This window comes from Bidens hawaiensis, unplaced genomic scaffold, assembly GCF_021521415.1.
Source record: "Bidens hawaiensis isolate Kalapana, Puna unplaced genomic scaffold, B.hawaiensis_p1.1 tig00012557_1, whole genome shotgun sequence".
Classification (NCBI taxonomy): Eukaryota; Viridiplantae; Streptophyta; class Magnoliopsida; order Asterales; family Asteraceae; genus Bidens; species Bidens hawaiensis.
In genome coordinates this window covers 469,986-488,376 of record NW_027492029.1, presented here as the reverse complement: position 1 = coordinate 488,376, position 18,391 = coordinate 469,986, and the positions used below count along the sequence as shown (strand labels likewise).

At 34.3% G+C, this 18,391-nt stretch overlaps 1 protein-coding gene across 1 annotated transcript; it reads right to left on the bottom strand.

Moving 5' to 3' along the window:
* Positions 1–10,373: 10,373 nt before the first annotated feature.
* On the bottom strand, positions 10,374–16,671 carry LOC143541370 (uncharacterized). The gene is made up of 24 exons (XM_077034209.1): positions 16,450–16,671; positions 16,241–16,348; positions 16,004–16,138; positions 15,417–15,453; positions 15,003–15,079; positions 14,866–14,936; positions 14,708–14,786; positions 14,372–14,516; positions 14,138–14,257; positions 13,992–14,069; positions 13,774–13,829; positions 13,521–13,590; positions 13,356–13,440; positions 13,015–13,261; positions 12,336–12,515; positions 11,963–12,256; positions 11,849–11,883; positions 11,633–11,735; positions 11,379–11,492; positions 11,204–11,277; positions 11,076–11,118; positions 10,880–10,966; positions 10,697–10,768; positions 10,374–10,599 (listed from the first exon to the last, which is right to left on the bottom strand). Exons 1-24 carry the CDS (start codon positions 16,669–16,671, stop codon positions 10,375–10,377), a joined length of 2,757 nt encoding a protein of 918 aa, XP_076890324.1. The 3' UTR covers position 10,374.
* Positions 16,672–18,391: the final 1,720 nt, after the last annotated feature.

The window sequence follows — 18,391 nt, the reverse complement described above, 5'->3', positions numbered from 1 at the left end:
ATTTTTAATTCAAACTTTAATTGCCTTGTCCTGAAACACAAATCTTTAAAACATTCAAGCCGAAAATCTTTAAAAAGTCATACCTTTAAACATGACAAACAAAAAGATTCACATTCTTACTTTGCAAAAATTACCCATTCCGCCCGTTTCCGTGAGTTAGCTTCATCAGTTATTTTTGCTCATGTTTTTGCGGGCAATTGAGTGAGCCGGGTGATTATTGCAAAGTAGAACTTGTTTTTGGCATGCATTTCAAACCATATACACATACATAGTATAAACCATTTGAGGAATTTAGGATAAACCCATGTCTAGCCATTTTTCACTTATATTTCCTTACCCACATTATTCTCCTAGTAGCACATGTTTAGCCTTTTCCCGTGTTTTTCTTTTTCGCCTTATTTTATCGCCCACTTAGCCATAAAGCCTTTTATTTTTCACCCATTTTTGGTTAGAAATCCGGTTCGGTTAAGTTAGTTTGTTTTTCATTTCATTTTCATGTATTTTATCACTTGGGAATATTAGAAGCACGATGCTATCTTCCAAAGTATTTTATTAGTTTGTATCATTTGTATAGTCTTTTTGGTAAAAAAAAAAAGAAAAAAAATGTTACAAGAAAAGAAGAGAAGAATAAGAAATTTGGTTCATCCCATATTGATGAAGTTTGATTTCAAAGAGCAATTTTTGGTTCGTTAGCTCTCGGTTCGTTTAGACCACTTGGTTTAGTTAGTTAGTTTTAATTTATAGCTAGCTTAGTTCTGGATTTTCTAGCCTTTTAGTCACTTTTCTCAAAAAATTCCTCACCCTAACCCTAAGACAAATTACAACCCTCAAGTACTCGTGTTTTATGCTATGTATCTGTCGGTTAGATTTGAGCCTTAAACAAGCCTATGCTTTGTTTAGTCATCGTCTTGGCATCGAGTGTTCTCAACATACAATATTACATGTATGATCACTAAATATAGCCGAGTGTATGAGTGAACATTGTGAGGTTTGCAAGGTGGGAATATGATGGCAACAAATGTAATGTTCTTTAGACTATGTCTTTATTTTTAATAGGCTTGTTGGAAATATCAATAGTACTTGCTTGTAAATATTTTAAAAACTTTGAATGATTATTGCTTGCGGGTTATTCTTGTTTTTGTGGAGTTTGTTTCATTTTCTTGAGGACAAGCAAAGTTCAAGTTGGGGGGGGGATGTTTGATGTAACACAAAGTGTACACCTTTTAGCATCAAATTATCCTCTTATTTTGGTAAAACTCCATGCAAATTCGTTGTATTCAGTATTTAATTGAGTTATTTATGAATTTGCAGGTCCGGGTGCCCGCCCGACGAAGAAACGACGAAAAAAATGGCGCTTTTCGGACAAAAATCAAGAATCTGCCAAAAGTGCATGACCATGCTAAGAAAGTGCATGACCATGATAAGGAAGTGTATGACCATGCTGACCAAACTACACCATCATGCGCTTTTAGTGCACCACCATGCACCTTTATTGGAACCCGTGCACATCTGATACCGTGCCAAAAGTGCATGACCATGCTAGGAAAGTGCATGACCATGCTGTGAAACTGCATCATCATGCACTTTATGTGCATGATGGTGCACCTTTATTGGTGTGACATTCGTCAATTTCAGGTTAACTCCGTTAACTCAAAACTCGTCAATTCAAACTTAAGATCATTGGATCTATAACGCACATCTCATTACATTTAAACTAAGGTTTTAAATGACGCTTGACAACTACTACATGTGTAGTCTTTCGGGAATTGCACCGAAACGCAAACGAGTTGACGCTAACCATTGGGGAATAAACGAAAAAACGTCAAAACAATAATTATGTGATAATTATGTGTTAGACATATGTGATACTTGATTATATTATGTGTGATGCTAGACAAGAAACAAGAACTAAGTTAATTAGGCTAGAAAAGTACAAATTAGAAGTTGAGGGACCAAAGTGTAACATCTTATTATTAATAATATGTAAAACCCTAATCTCCTTCTCTCCCTCACTAGACCGATCGGCCAGCCCCCCCCCCCCCCTCTCCCTCTCTTGTGACGGCAGCCCACACACACACACATACCACCCTTATTTGATCTTGGTTTTCACAATTGAAGCATCCTACACCCGTTTCTAGTCATCTTCCACCTTCCTCTTGCTTGTTTTGTGCTTTTGAAGGTATAATTATAAACCCTAGAATCCGAAAGTCATATATATGGTGTTCATATGCTTTGTTTTGATTAGATAATGTTTAATTGTGTATTGATTATTGATTTGATAACTAGAATTGATGTTATTGCATGTTAATTGCTTGTTTCTTTGATTTTGAGTCAAATAAAACCCTAATCATGTATGTAGTGTGTAATGGATGTGCATGGATAGTGATTATGGTGTCTAGAATGTCATATGAACGGATTGTGGTCTATAGATGGTTAATGTGTTGAGTTTGGATGCAAACTGTTTCTGGACAGATTGTATTGTTGATGTTCAATTGACTGTAACGGGGTGTGAATGTGAAAACTGGTCAAGATTATTAATACTACAGTGTACTAGGTTGTGTCTAGTTTCTAAAGAATATAAATTTGCAATTTTTGGACGTGTAAAAGTTAACTTTTATGATTTTACAAAAAAGTTGTGCAAATCTGAATTGTGAGACCAGCTGTTAGGTTGTTTTGTAAATATTATATCTCATGAACTACAAGACCAAATGGGTTGGTTCCACTTCTGGAAGTTAACTTGTTGAGTTAAGAACCTAACCCAATTGGTCTTGCATTTGTTGGATTTTTCATTTAACGGGAATTACAAATAACATTCTGTTGCGCATGAATTTGACTGTTGTGAGTTTGCTGTAGTAAATTGATCATTGTGAGAAATATATGTGGAATAAAAATACAACAAAATATGTTCTGGAAACCTAACACGTATGCTTTTGTGATGATTTTTGGTGAATTAATTGAAATGATATGATCTGTTGAATAGGATAATCTTTCAAGTAGAATTCTGTCTCGGTAAAGTTAGCTGCTGAACTTTGTGAAAATACATGAAAAGTGCTAGTTGCTAGTTAATTGTTATGTTTCGACCAAATTGCCCTTGCGGGGAATAATTGCTAGATACGTACACTATTAACACTTGACACGTAAGTAGTTACTCACACGTGTAACGTATCACAAATATGCTTGTTAATTCACACACGATTCACAAACGCAACACGAAACGTATTTTGTGCTTAGGAATTATGTGCCGGGTCTAGAGACTCGATAATAGTTCCGATTCTTAGAAAATCTCCTTGTTGTTATAGAACGTTAGTGAGAGTTTTCTGTGACGCGCATCACTTGGTGACTTGTTTTTGGGAATTCTTTGCAAACAGTGAGTTTCACTTACCCCTTTAAACTTATTAAACGCTTTTCACTTGGGGGAGATAACATACTCCGAAAACGCTTTTAGATTTTGTTAGTAAATTATATATCACTTGTAAAGGCTAAGTGGCAAACAAAACAATTGAAGTCCTACACATCGAACCATTTAGTATTGGAAAATAGCGAGTCACTGTTGAGTAGTACTACTGGGTTTGACAAACCCCACCCAACGCTAAACTCGACTGGAGGTCGAGTGGGTGTAATTTTGGCTAACACATTACCATGGTCTGGATGACCTGGTAGCAAGGCACTTGATAAATAGTCAGCTTCGGTGTCGAACACTTAGTAATACTTGCTTTATAGGCTAGCTACCTATAGATATATAATTGATTTAACACTATCTGGTAACGCCAAACGCAAAACGCTAAACGCTTTATTTTATATAAACTTGTGAACTCACCAACCTCGTGTTGACACTTTTAGTATGTTATTCTCAGGTAGCCGAGGCGGGCGCGCGGTATAGGAGCATGCATTGTTTTGAACACCATTGATTATGCAAACTTGTTTTAAACTGTTAATATGTGGGTTTTTAAGTCGTCCTGCTTGACGCAACACTTGGTCTATGTTTTTACGCTTCCGCACTTATTTTCACTTAATGTTTTTATGGTTTGGTTATAACTAATGATTCCGATCCTGTTAGTTCACACCTCTGACGGTAAAACTCCTTTAGTGGATTTTGAGGGTGTGACAATTGGAACCCGTGCACATCTACTATCGTGCCAAAAGTGAAACTACACCATCATGCACTTTTTGTGCACCACCGTGCACTCCCGAGGGCACGAGCCCGTGCATTATCCGATGCCGAGAACAAAACACATCAACTTTGAAAGTGCACTAGCTAGTGCCGGAAATGCACGACCATGCACTTTTTGTGCATGACCGTGCACTTTTTTGGAACTTGCAACTCTGAGCCGCCGAAAGTGAAAGTTTGACTTACCCAAAATAGTGCACGACCATGCACTTTTTGTGCATGACCATGCACTTTGTCCAGAAGCTTATAAACACTTATTTTCACTTCATTTTGGTGTGTGGAGCCTTGGTGATTCTCTCTCAACCCTTGAAAACTAGTTTATGTGTTCCTTGAGAGTTTGAAGGCTTCCACCATCCTCAAGATCTATCATTCCATTCTTCAATCCTTGCTTGATCTTAGTTTCATTCCTTTGTTCTTGAACATGTTTTGTAAGCTTATTTCTAGTTTGATTGTAGTTGTATTAAGCCTTATGGGCTAATTACTTTTGCTATCTAGACAATATTGAAACTCTTATTAATGTGATATATTATCTATGCATGATTTTGGTAAAGTGGTTTTCTTTCAAGAATATGGTTGAATTTATAAGTTGATATTGATGGTGTTCATGCTTGTTATGTTACATAACCTTGTTAGTTTTGCAAATGTTTAGGCATTCGTGTTGGAAAACTATGTTCTAGATGTTTGTTTGTAAACTTTGAATGTTCATGAAATATTTGTTTACATTACTAAGTTAGGAATGACTAGTAAAAATTAACTTGGTTATATAATTATTAATGAGTATGAAACCCTACACTTAATATTGGAAAATTGATGAGTGTTGTTATGATTCTTGACTTGGTGATGACTTGCTAGTACTAGAAATATGTCGTGTCCATGGATTGATACTCGGTTCTTACCGACACTTTGTTACAAATGATAGGTACACTTGCCTTTCGTGTGTGGTTTAGTTGTAGGTGAAAACCTATTGTAAAACCCGATTTGTGTGGAACTTTTACTTAAATTTTTATTTATATATTCACACACGTCAATGGGCAAGATGAGTTTGGATACAGGTTATATGATCCGGTTTCAAAGAAGATTGTTAGAAGTCGTGATGTTGTGTTTGTGGAAGATCAGAGTTTGAAAGATATTGAGAAGACACAGGTAGTTCCTCAGTACACTGATGATCTCATTGATTTGGATCCTATTCCTACTCAGCAATCTGAGCCACATCACGAAGATGGTATTAAAAATGACGAACAACATGGTACCGACAATGTTGATAATCATGAGCAGGTAGAGTTGGATGAGGATATTCATCCCGAGTTACCAGTAGATATGCATGCCTTTGTCCCACTCAGGCGGTCTACGAGAGATCGTCAACCTTCTACTCGTTATTTGACTGGTGAGTACGTCTTACTCACTGATGGGGGAGAGCCCGAGTATTATAAAGAGGCCATGGAACATCAGCATAAAAAAGAGTGGTTTGAAGCCAGGAAAGATGAGATGAATTCTTTGTATGAGAACAATACCTTTGAGTTAGTGAAGTTTCCTAAGGGTAAAAGAGCTTTGAAGAACAAGTGGGTCTACAAAGTGAAGACTGAAGAACATACCTCACGGCCTAGGTACAAGGCAAGATTGGTGGTCAAAGGGTTCAGTCAAAGAGAGGGTATTGATTTTGTGAGATTTGTGAGTTTTTTTGTGTACCGCTTTTGTTAACACAACAAGCAGACACGAAGAGAAGAAAATTAGTGCTCCAATTATTTTTGGCGTTTTGTGAAGATAAGAGACGTGCCAGAGATCGATTCATTATCTTGTTTGTGATACCACTTACTCGTATTCTCTTAGTAGTTTTATTCCATATACTTGATGCTAGTTTGTACCAAGTATTTGATGATTTGTGTATGCCTCTAGTTTTACCAAGAGAAGAACTTTTGTATTGCTATTATTGGTGATAGTGGATTTGAAGCGGCTCTAGTAGTCCCGTGGTTTTTACTCTCGCCTTGAGAGGTTTTCCACGCTAAAATTATTATGTCCTCTTTACTTTTAATTATCCTATTTGTTTGCATCCTCATTGGTTCATTCGGGTCGGGAAAAAGTTTAGCCAAACGAAGATTAATTCCGCATTTTTACCGTTCGTGGCTCCCAACAACAAGATCACAAGTAATGGTGTCTAAAAATAACAAGGTACCGAACCAACAAAATAAGATACTAAATCAATAATTAGAGCATAACAAAGTCTAAGAAATCTAAATGAAAAGGATACTTTTCAAGCAAATAAAAGTAAATAGGTCTTGCTAAACGTACATACTCTCTTAGGTTGTGTTTGTTTTTGCTTCAAACGTTTGTAATGGACTTATGTTTGCGGATGCGCATACATAAGCTTCTGAAGACGGTTGTTTTTTTATAAAGAAAAAATCTGAAAACTGTTTTTATGGTCTTAAAAAATAAGCTTATACTCCTCATCTGTACACTTTTTAACATCCTACCAACACCCAATGTCCAATACCACCACCACCACCCACCGTGCACCACCACCCATCGTCCGCCCCCCCCACCGTCCAACACCACCACCCACCGTCTGCCACCACCTCCACCCACCACCACTGTCCACCATCAACGTCCATCACAACCACCACCCACCGTCGGCCATAACCACCATCCACTACCACCCATTATCCGCCACCACCACCCACCACCACCATCCACCATCCACCACCACCACCGTCCATCACCACCACCATCAGCCACAACCACCGTCCACTACCACCACCCACCGTCCGCTACTATCACAGTCCACCACCCACCATCACCACCACCCCACCATCGGCCACAACCACTGTCCACTACCACCACCCACCGTCCACCGCCTACCACATTCGTCTACCACCAATCGTCCACCACCACACACTTTCATAGTTCGTACACCACCATCAATGATATTAGTAGTCTGCAGACATTAAATAACTTCTATCTACTGAGATATGTATGATAGGTAACTAACTTTCAGCTTATGCAGAAAATATACAATTTATAAAACAAACGGTATTTCAGATTTCAGATCACATCTTCTGTTGCAGACATGAAATCAAATGAAATCAGATTACAGACAGTTTTTGTCTTCAAAAACGAACAACACCTTAATCTCTTCTTCTCATTTTTACTAAACATACCATCTCCATCAAGTTTTACGTTAATGCAAATTCAAACTCTTTGTGCTTTGTTTTTTTTGTCATTTTGTTATCTTTTATATTGTTGTTTACAAAACACATTTTTAAATACACACATATATATATAGAGAGAGAAAAAAGTTCAAATAAAAAACAATTGTTTTGTGAGAAGTGTGAGAAGAGCTTTAAAATAAAACAAAACCACCTAAATATGACACTATACCATGTAAATAAGAAACAATACAATTATTTAGAAACTACCAATCTCAACCACTAGATCATAGATCCAATGGTTTAGATCTATTCTTATTCTTCTCACAAAAATATTGTTTTTTACATTAACCCTACCCTATATATATATTTACTATATATAATACACCAAAAAGGGCAAATTAAGACACTAAGTTTTTAAGTAATTTACAACTTGTAATGCATATGATATATCTCATAAAGCATCTAAGATAAAGGCAAACTTGTTTATTACTACTTAAAAATAATTACAATATTTCCCCTTTTACTTAACTCAAGTTTTGTAAATTTATAAAATAGTATCAACTTTGGTCCATCATCTTTACTCATATATTCCTTATAATTTCAATTTTAAACTAACTTCCCACCAACGATTTTTAAACGACCATAACTTTTTCGTACATTAATAAATTTTTAAAAAAATTACACCATAAAAATGAGCAATCTATTGTCTTTAATTTGAGTATGGTATTGTTTTATTTTTTTTTCAATTAAAAAATTTAACATGTAAACTATATGTGTTTTCTTAATTCGGTTTTGACTTTTTTTAGTTAAACCGTGAGCCAAATCGCCAGTAACATTTTGTTGTCGTTGAAGACCAAACACACAGTTGACAATTTAATCTGAATTGTTACTAACAGTTTAGTTTCACAGATGGAGCTTTAATTATAAATTTACCGTCCGGTCAGATTTTATATGGTCGGTTTTCGGTGTAAACTGCAAACTAGCTATTTGCTATGGTTTAAAAAATTAGAAACCCTATTACCAAAAAAGGAAAAAACCAACCATGAAACCAAACCGATGATTAGTAATTTAAAAGATTTCAAGGTTTCAAACTAACCATGAACATATATAATTGTTACGTGATTATTAGAATTTAGTGTTACCCACTGCATCGCGCAGGCATTCGTCTAGCATATACACACACACACACACATATACACACACACACATATATATATATATTACTTTTTAAAATAATTTTTTGTTTTTTTAATAACAAAAAAACTTGTTTTCTTATTTAATATATTTTTATTATTTATAAATAAATTTTTTTCTATAACTATTTTATTTTATAGTGGGTGTTTTTTTAAATAGTTTTAAAAAAGTTTGCATTTTTTTAAAACAAATTGCATATTGTTTGATAAAAAAAGAAATAAATATTGTTTTTACGTAATAAAGTGCACAATTTTTGTGAATTGAGAACAAAATATCCAAGTATGTGATAATTAGTGCTTTAACATAGATATAGTATTTATATTTGTAAAGGTAGTTTAATTGAAACTTTATAGTTTTTGATTAATATTTTAAAGAGAAACTATAAAATGCAAAAAAATGTTAGGGGGAAGTAACATGTTTAAAAAAATTGTTAAATGAGTTGAAAGTTCAGAGGATGAGGTATGTAAAGTAAGAGAGAAAGTACGTTTAGCCTAACCCGCAAATATCATATTGAACATGACATAAATTAATTGTAAACCAATATCCAAAATTGTGTAATTGGTACATAGGGTCGTATATGCATGCACGAGGGACGAGTCCTACAATCCCAATACACAAGTAGTCGTGGAAAGTTAGGGGAATACACATCACTTGTCCATAAAGGCATAAACACCTAAGGATTGATCCTTGTCTCTTCCAATAATTTGAATGACCAACTGCTAGAGACGTGACTAACTAATTAAACCACAATGGGTAGTGTCACTCATGATGCGAAAACCTAGGACCTCCAAGTTTCAATATATATAAAATCAAAATTAGTTTATTTAACAAGTATTAAGCAATAAAGTTTACTAGTTATGCTATAAAAATGTTTAAAAGTAAAAAAAATGTAATAAATTACGAAACAATTTTTTTTTTAAATTTTTTGATGTTTTGTGTTAAATGTAACAACATATATTACATATGTTAAGAAACCAAAAAAAAAATGATGCTACATAGGATTTTTACGAGTTTTCTCAACTTAAATGAGTTTTCATTCTATACATGCCTTACATATGTAATTATTTCCACTTCTTAGGGGGTGTTTTGCCTAGCTTTTTTAGCTTATGCTTATATAAAAAATTAGCTTATAGCTTTTTTTTTCTATTTTTTGATAAGCTCTTTTTAAGTGTTTGGATTAGCTTATATTCTACAAGTTAATTATATGTCTTAATAAGTTGTTAAATCCATCATTCTTTAATTTGTTAGAGTAATAATTACTAATCCACCACCATTTGAGGACAAATGAGTAATTTACACCCTTAAACAAATAAGCTTTATCAAATAAGCTAAAAAAACCATCTTTCAATAAGCTTATTCAAATGAGCTTATATAAGCTATAAGCATAAGCTTAAAAAGCTAAGCCAAACAATAATTTAAGCTTATTTTGTAAAAAAAAGCTAAAAAAGCTATAAGCTTTGTTAAAAAAGCTAGGCCAAACACCCCCTTAACCCTTGCACATAAAATTAATTGCTTATGGGAACTAGTCATTAATTTTGTGTGTGCACATATATATTTTGTAGATATAAAGTGAACATGTATCTCTAAGATCATCTAAGAGGGTGTTTGGGGTTTTGCTTATTTAACTCCAAAGTTGCAAGTTTCAACTTAAACAAAAAAACTTATATTTATAATTTACATATCCATATAAATTCATTACCAAGGCCACTCTTTAGGCCTACATTACACAACTAAAATTAAGCATAATACATATTTATAGCAAATCATATAACACATAAGCAAACAAATCACACGATGATCGGGCCCACTCATCATCTTCAAAAGGTACGTTGTGGGCCCATATCGTGTTGTTTACCTATTAACGACCTTTCAGTTTTCCCTCTCCTGTACATTACTACTATCCACATGTGAATCTAAATGTTGGTGTTGACTTTCTCCCGGTCCACCCGATGATTGCATATCAAATTCATCTTGTGAACCTTTTCGAGTGTGTTTTTGTGACTTCATGCTTTGCAACTCATCTGCTAGGTGGTTGCTTTTCTCTTTTAAAAAGTTAAGTCCGTTTGTTATTTTCGACATTGTTGAACCGGTTGTCTGTCAAATGGATTAGTACCTTAATAACATCTTTTGTAATTATAACTAACACCTATAGGCTATAGATTACTTATGAAAAATATGCATGTATATTTACCTCATTCCTTGAGTTCAACCTTTTAGGTTTGTTTGTAGAAGACCTTTTCATATCTTTGCTAGAACTTGTCTCCTGTAACAAAAAACAAAAAATGAAATCTCAACATAACAATATCTCCAATTGTGTCTTTAAAGGAAAATTCAATATTATTTTATAAGCTTGCAAAATGAAATTTGCGCGTACCTTTGAGCTGCGAGTTGGATCAAGCTGTTTGTGTGGTGGTAATTTAGTAGAATACGAGTGAACTTGATGTTTGTTAGATTGTGTATCCTGTCACACTTAAAAGATGCTTTACGGATAAACACTAAAATGTGGTGATTAAGTTAGATCTCATATTAATATCAGTAATCAATTAAATACAAATGTTAAAGAGTGTCACCTTACTCTCCTGAGAAGTAACCGTAGCTTCATTATCATCGTTTCTGCACCAAACAACATTTAAAAGTACTACTAAGCAAACATGGGACGCGCAATCTGAAAACGACAGATGGACACAACAACACTTACTCTTTTTCTGCATTTGAAGATTGTAGTTCAAGATCATTGTATTTCTTACTTATGCTGATGACATCACTCTCTGCCTGAGAAAAATTATTCACATATCTTTATCTCTAGAACATCTATAGTTTTATAATTTTGTACATATTAAAAACTCATAAACAATATAATATAGGGATCAAACCTTTTCATCAGTAGGAAATTGTGAAAACAAGGCTTGTTGAGATATCATAATTCCAGTCTCGAGTTTCTTTCTCAATTCCAACTCCTTCTGCAACTTTTCTTCTAACCTCGCAACCTACACACATTTAAAATAAACATTGTGCCAATATGATAGATATCATCAGAAAAATATATTGTTCATTAGAAATAACATCATTAATGAAACAAGAAAAAGAATAAACGATAAGAAAAATACAACGAGTATAATAAACGTACTTCCTGTTTGAGATGTTGGCGGTGTGCTTCTAAAGCTTTCGTTTTGCTCAACAATTCCTCTGCTTCAGTTTTAGCTTTCGATTCTTCTTTAGTGTCCTCGGACCTTATGAAATGGTAAAAACAAACAATTAAATAGATACAAGCAATAAAGATTAGTAATTTCAGAAACTGAAAATTCATATAAATTTATGCCAGTTAAAGAAGTTTGTCACTTACTCGTTATCCTCGATTTTTGGTAACTGTTTCTTTGCCTGCACTCAGAAAAAAAAATCACTAGATACACAAAATCTACAATTTGGTAGTTTGAAAAGGTTACAAATTCATACTTACATCAGTTTGTTGAGAAGTGGTGTGTTTCGTGTTGGTGTGTGAATCGGCAGCAGTTGATGATCTCTGAATATTATCATCCAACTCTCTTTTTGTACTATGTTGTACACTGTCGCTTTCATGATGTCCAACATGCTCAACTGTTTTTCCTGTTGAGTGGTCATTAATCTGGCTTGAAACACTGTCAGAAACTTGGCTTACTGATCGGGCATGAGTTCTTGACCGTGACTTTAACCTGGCTACCCGATCGTCAGTTACTCTATGCGAAATGGTATGTGATCTAATGGTACTAGGTCCCTGCATCGATAGATTTAATTAGGAAAAAAAAACAATAAAACAAAATATTACGATCGAATGAAAAGTACAAGAATCCAACCTTGGTCTTTTTCTGGTAACCCTCACCGTCACCATCACCTTCACCGCCGCTGTGACTAGATGTTGATGCATGTTCAGAACCTTCAGATGAATATTCACCGTTATCATAATCATCCTCACTAAGCTCTTCACTTCCAAGATCTTCTGAATCAGTGTACATATCACTTAACATATCTCCTTCCTGTTAACATAGTAACTATTCGGTTAACTGTTAATACCAAATGCACATATAGTGATATCGATATTAATGGTAGACCTGTAAACAAACCAAACGTTTCATCGGGCAGTTTGTTTATGTTCGTTTATATAATAAACGAACAAACATGATCACAAAAGTTTGTTCATTTAGTTAATTGAACAAAGATGAGCACATGTCTCGTTCGTTCATTTATGTTCGTGAATGTTCATTCAGTTAAATTCGTTTACGGTTGTTTGTTTATGTTCACTGATGTTCATTAGTTTACCTTTGTTTAAGATTGTTCGTTTACGTTTGTTAATATATTCATTTAACCTTGTTAGACCACTACATTTAGTCTAGTTTTAATAACTTTTTAGGCCAACTCAATATGGTTCATGAACCATTTGTTTATATTGTTAATGAACGAACATGTTCATTTTCTTAAACACGAACAAGAAAACCTCGTGGTTAATTGTTCAAACGGAAGAAAGCAAAAGCTTACACCAAATATGTTATCATATTCTTCTAGAAGAGTGATGACAATTGCTTGAGCATGATTAGCAGCTGCAGCTGCTTGCATAAGTTGATCAGATCCATCACCACCTCCCATATTAAACTGACTATCGAGATTGCATTCGCAGGCTAAAATGGGTCGAAGAAGTAACGGTGCCATGCAAGCAGCAACAGCTGAAACACTCATTCGGTTCACATTTTTGTTATCAGCAACTGTTTCCATCATTATCAAGATTCTGTGAACAGTAAAGTTAGTTAATCAAGTAAGATATAATTAAATAAAATATTAATGCATGCTTAGTAATTAGTAATAAATTAATAATTAATTACCTCTGTAATAAACGGCGATTTGGTTCAGGAAATGTGTCACATACGGCTGCACGCATAGCACTGACTCTTGTGGATCGATCAGTTTCTAGTTATAAGTTGTCATAACTATAAGCTAACATGGTAAATTATAATATAAACTTTCATAAAATGCCATGGGAAACTTACTATATGCGTCTAGCAAAGCATTGCAACAAGAAGCTGGAACTGGGGATGATGGCAATTCCCGAAGAACATACTGAAACAAAAATAATCATAAGTAGAATGTGAAAAACGCGAATACTTTTAACGCACTGTTAAGCATTAATAGTAAGTATATTTATGTTAAATGTACTTATATTATTTAAAAGAGACTAAACATGTTAAATGTACCTAACATTAACAATACCTTGTAATTAGTTATAATTAACATATTCCATACCTTGATGCAATCTCCTATAACATGTGCATCCTCATCTTCATTAAAGTCCACCTTTCCTGGACAAGATCATAAATATATGTCATGTGTAACTTTCAAACAAATCATGCTTCCAATTGGACAAATATAAGGGTGTGTAATTTTCCAAATTATTGTTATTATTAGATTGTTAAATGTGTGAAAACTAAATTTTGATATTGTATTTTGATGCAACTACCGACCCTGTTCGTATTCTCGCATTCGGCGCTCAACGTCTTCAACATCTGCAGCCTGCCTCAAGATGCCTTCTACTTTCACTCCTGTGACATTTAAGTCAAAAGTTAATACATCCATAACTATTGTAGTTTGTAATTTGCATCTTAATTACCATAATCTTCAACATATCTAAGAGCTTTCTCCAAGAAAGACGGAGTTCCATCTTCGTCTTCCAATGCAAGTAAGATCGGACGACCAAGAACCTTTGGTATATCCGGGGATCTATCTTTTGCTATTGAAACAAAAACAAAAACAAATACAAGAAGTGAAAAGACACTCCTACCATTCTAAGTTCTAACACTGAATGTATGAACAAATTGATTTTCTGTTGTAAATTGTTCCTTACATTGTTCTGAAGAACCGTCAGCTGTATTGCCTTTCTCATTTTTCACCGTTCCAGCGGGCCCCGCCTTTGGACTAGCACTTGGCGCATTTGCTAAAGCTTCATCCAATGCAGTCTTCCACTCATTTAAATCCTCTGTAGTTTCAGCCTATAATAACATAAATCAGTAATCAGTTTTATTAAGAAAATAACTGTCTAATTAGTTAGACTAATCATTAGACTGATACATATTAAATGACAAATTCTAACGCCTTCGTGTTCTTTTGTTTTCGTAATATTGGTTATAAGTTATAACTAATTATTAGACTGCTGCATTTACAAAACCGATATAAATAGCACCTTAAGAGTAAAACATCTCCCGTCACGACCATCGGGAAAGGAAACTGTCAATAGTTTCTTATCTGCTTTAACAACCACACTGAAATTCAAAAGTAAAAATCAGGAAAAATAGTTGTAATTCATATATTATATATATAACTTAAAGAAAGCAAGCCAACCTGCCTGAACTGTTAAGGTCTATGCCACCAAGGGTCAGATTCGCCTCGCATCCCTTTTGAGGAGCAGTGTTCTGAACATTAACAAATATAAGTGGCTACACTCACAACAAGACATCCACATAAAATATGCAACTTACGGGATCACTTCGAAAGAAAACCAACGATGTTTGTGTCAGCACGAACCACCTTTTCTTCCAGGACGTCCAGCCAATCCCTGCATGGCAAGTGTAATTACAGACTTCTTTTAAAGTATGATATTTAATGATTTCTTTCTGGGAAAGAATAAGATGGTTACTGGAAATAATATATTTGATCAAATTTACCAATTATTTGATGTCAAACTAGACAAAAACTAATTGTAGTAACAAGAACAATCAAACCCAATGAGATAGTGCATTATTAGTTTATAACCCAAGTCCACTATTAGAACCTCACGGGGTTTTCATTATTTTACATCCGCAAGCATAGTAGACGACAACAATAACACATAAGGAAAAAACCACCACTGTAACGCTTGTTAGCACACGCACACGGTGATGAAAGTAACACACCTTTTGATGAAAGAAATAATGATCCACTCTTGAACACCTGTAAATCAATAATTACAGGAATCAAATGGGATACACAAAAGCATAACTACAGGGTCCTGAAATCGAGTTACCATCCCAAAAGGGTACACCAGCTTGCCAATAGTATTATACGGGCCGCATAATGCCTTATGGTCTGTATGATGGGGCAAAAAGGGTCATATGGCTCGTATGATAAGACGAACAAGGTCATATGGCCCATGTGGCTTTTGTCATTGGTCACTTCAGTCATTACTATGAGTTAAAAAAATCATACGGCCCGTATGATGTCATATTGTCATATGGGTCGTATACAAGTGAAAAGGTCATCAGTCATTCCTTTGTTGCCAAAAAAACACACGACTGCATAATCTGGCCCTCATACGACCCTATGACCTTTTTCGTCGTATCATATGGCCTGTATGACTGTGTGTGCATTAAACAGGTTCTACAAATGGAATACTTATATAATGTTAAATTAATGAAACAGGATCAATTTCGAATAAGAGCAAGATATTATATAACCATAAAGTAATGAAATGTCCGGAAATGTATAACGAATAAAGAAAAACCTTATTGTCATCAAGAGAATGTTCGGTTTCCGACGATGGCTGAGCCGCCCCATGAGAAGATAATGTACCACCTTCTCCCTGGATCACAATAACAACAAAAGTCGCCATTGATCTCTTTATCCAACTTAAACAATCCTATAATCAGTTTCTTAAACCTATGAACATTTAATTAACTTTTTTTAGCTAGATTTTCGGTTTTTGTTCCAGTGGTTTGTTCAGATTTTCAATTTCCGTTACTTGAGTTTCATTTTCATTGCAGTTTTCGTCCTGTGGTTTGTTAAAATCTGCTATTTCAGTCCAAAATATGTTAGTGAGGAGGAAGAAAATTGCAAAGACAATGAAGCTCTGGGAACGAAAATAGCAAATTTTAAACTTTTAAACCGAAATAAATTTGAACAGATAGCAAAGACGAAAACCACAGTTCTCTCGTTACGCTAATATTAAACCTGAGAGGAAGCATGATCAGCGTTTGCTTTCGAATGATCATCAGGATGGTGGTTTTTAGCTTCAGAATTATTATTTTTTTTAGCAGCTTGATTATTATTCTTCGTATCCGAACTATTGTTTTTGCTAATGGCGGAAGTATTATGTTTCAAATGATCAGCATCAGCAGCAGCATTAGCATTAGGTTTACTCGTAGAGCTGTTGTTCTTCGATTCACCGCCCATATTAGGTTTGGAATTAGGCATATATTATCTGATTCAGAATCGCATCTCATTTGAACAAATTAATAACACCTGCATGCAGTTCATATGTCATATTGTACGTGGATTAACAATCAATGGTGCATGCATGAATTAATTAAGATCATGTAAATAATATGCATACGTACCGCTTAAGATCATTGATGAAATTGGAAAATAATAATAATAATAATTGGAGATTGAGAGAGTGAAAAGGTGATGGTTTCACTTTTTTTTTTGGATTTGGGGTGATAAAAATTGCAGATCTTTGTATTCACTCCTTTTTCCTATTTTATTGCGTACAATATTGCCTTTTTTATACACGCTAAATCTTTATAATTTAGAGACTTATAGCACGGTTTATGAATGTTTGTTGTTGTGGATGGTTTAAGGTATGGACATTGTGTTGATATAAGCCAATGACGTGTTATCATGTGACGTTATGATGTTTTGCATAACCCGAGACATCAAAGTGTGTCGTTTTGAAGTTTGAATACATTACAACATTTACGATTGTTTGAAATGAATCAAGTGTGTGTCATGCAACATCTCGGTCTCATCTTTCCCTTGACTCAATTATGCGAAGGTTGGAGTCAATTAAAGGAGCTAAACGTGTTCGATATACCAAGAAGCAGTATATATGGTGACATGATGCATTTGGAGAAGTAAAATTGGTAAAGTCTTCAATAATATGTTTGTTTTAGTATTTAAAATTATGAAGGCATAAAGACGAGTTCGTTCCTATGGGTGAAAGATAGATCAAGGAATTTATCTATTGAATGATTGTCATAGATTAGAATCAATACTAAAAGTATGTTGTAATAAAATATTTGTATATGGTATTTCTAGCTTCTAGCTAGATTTTGTCGTGGTTTGATAAAAGAAATTGCCGTTTAAAAAAAAGAAGAATGTAGTATGTGAGATTATAATAATTAAGTCAGGCGTTATTTCAAGTGGTCTCTATAAAACTATATCTTGAGATTGAAATTGCTTCTATTTTTTTTTTCTTTTCAATATGTGTGTTTTTCTTTGGCAGACAATGCAAGTGAAGAAAGTGTTTGCCCACGAGAAAGTCCTTGCTAAGTTGCTAATCTAAGTAGGAAATGGAGAGAAGATTCTTCTCACTACAAGTGATATTAATTTATTTTTGATAGATGTCTTGTTATTAGGTAACAATGTAACATGGAAGACCTTATACATGATTGAGGAGGCAGACCATGAGTTAGAATCATCTATACATAGTTATATAAAATGACTAGTTCATAAGATGTGATATGATTAACTAACTAGCAACTTAAAAAAAATATACCATTTTTTTTAACAACAAAATTTCAGTTTTACCTTACACTTACAAGGACTCGTAACTCACAACCTGCATGCACTCAATGATTCTTTGCTTACAACGGCTTTCTTGCTTATCTAAGGCTTTGTGTGACTTTGGCAACGATCATCATGTTTATATATTTACTTTTATTTTTTCCAAATGAAAACATACAAGTTTTCTCATTAAACTCAAAACGATTACAATAAAGTGACAGACAAATAGACAACAAGCTGCGCTGCAATCCTCTTTTGAATAGCAAAGCTAATTCTACTAAAAACGAAACTTTAAGACTTAGGAGTCGAAAAAATATCACACGTTAGTTTCTTGACAAGAAAAATAACTTTGGAATATTATTTTTTAAGGGCTTGTGTAAAGCATACC

Excerpts from the sequence above, each read along its gene's own strand:
- LOC143541370 (XM_077034209.1), bottom strand. The coding sequence starts at position 16,671 with ATGGGCGGTGAATCGAAGAACAACAGCTCTACGAGTAAACCTAATGCT. Across the intron at positions 15,454-16,003 it reads ATTCTCTTGATGACAATAAG|GTGTTCAAGAGTGGATCATT; the intron begins GTTTTTCTTTAT and ends ATTGATTTACAG. Across the intron at positions 10,769-10,879 it reads ATCCAACTCGCAGCTCAAAG|GAGACAAGTTCTAGCAAAGA; the intron begins GTACGCGCAAAT and ends TTTTTGTTACAG.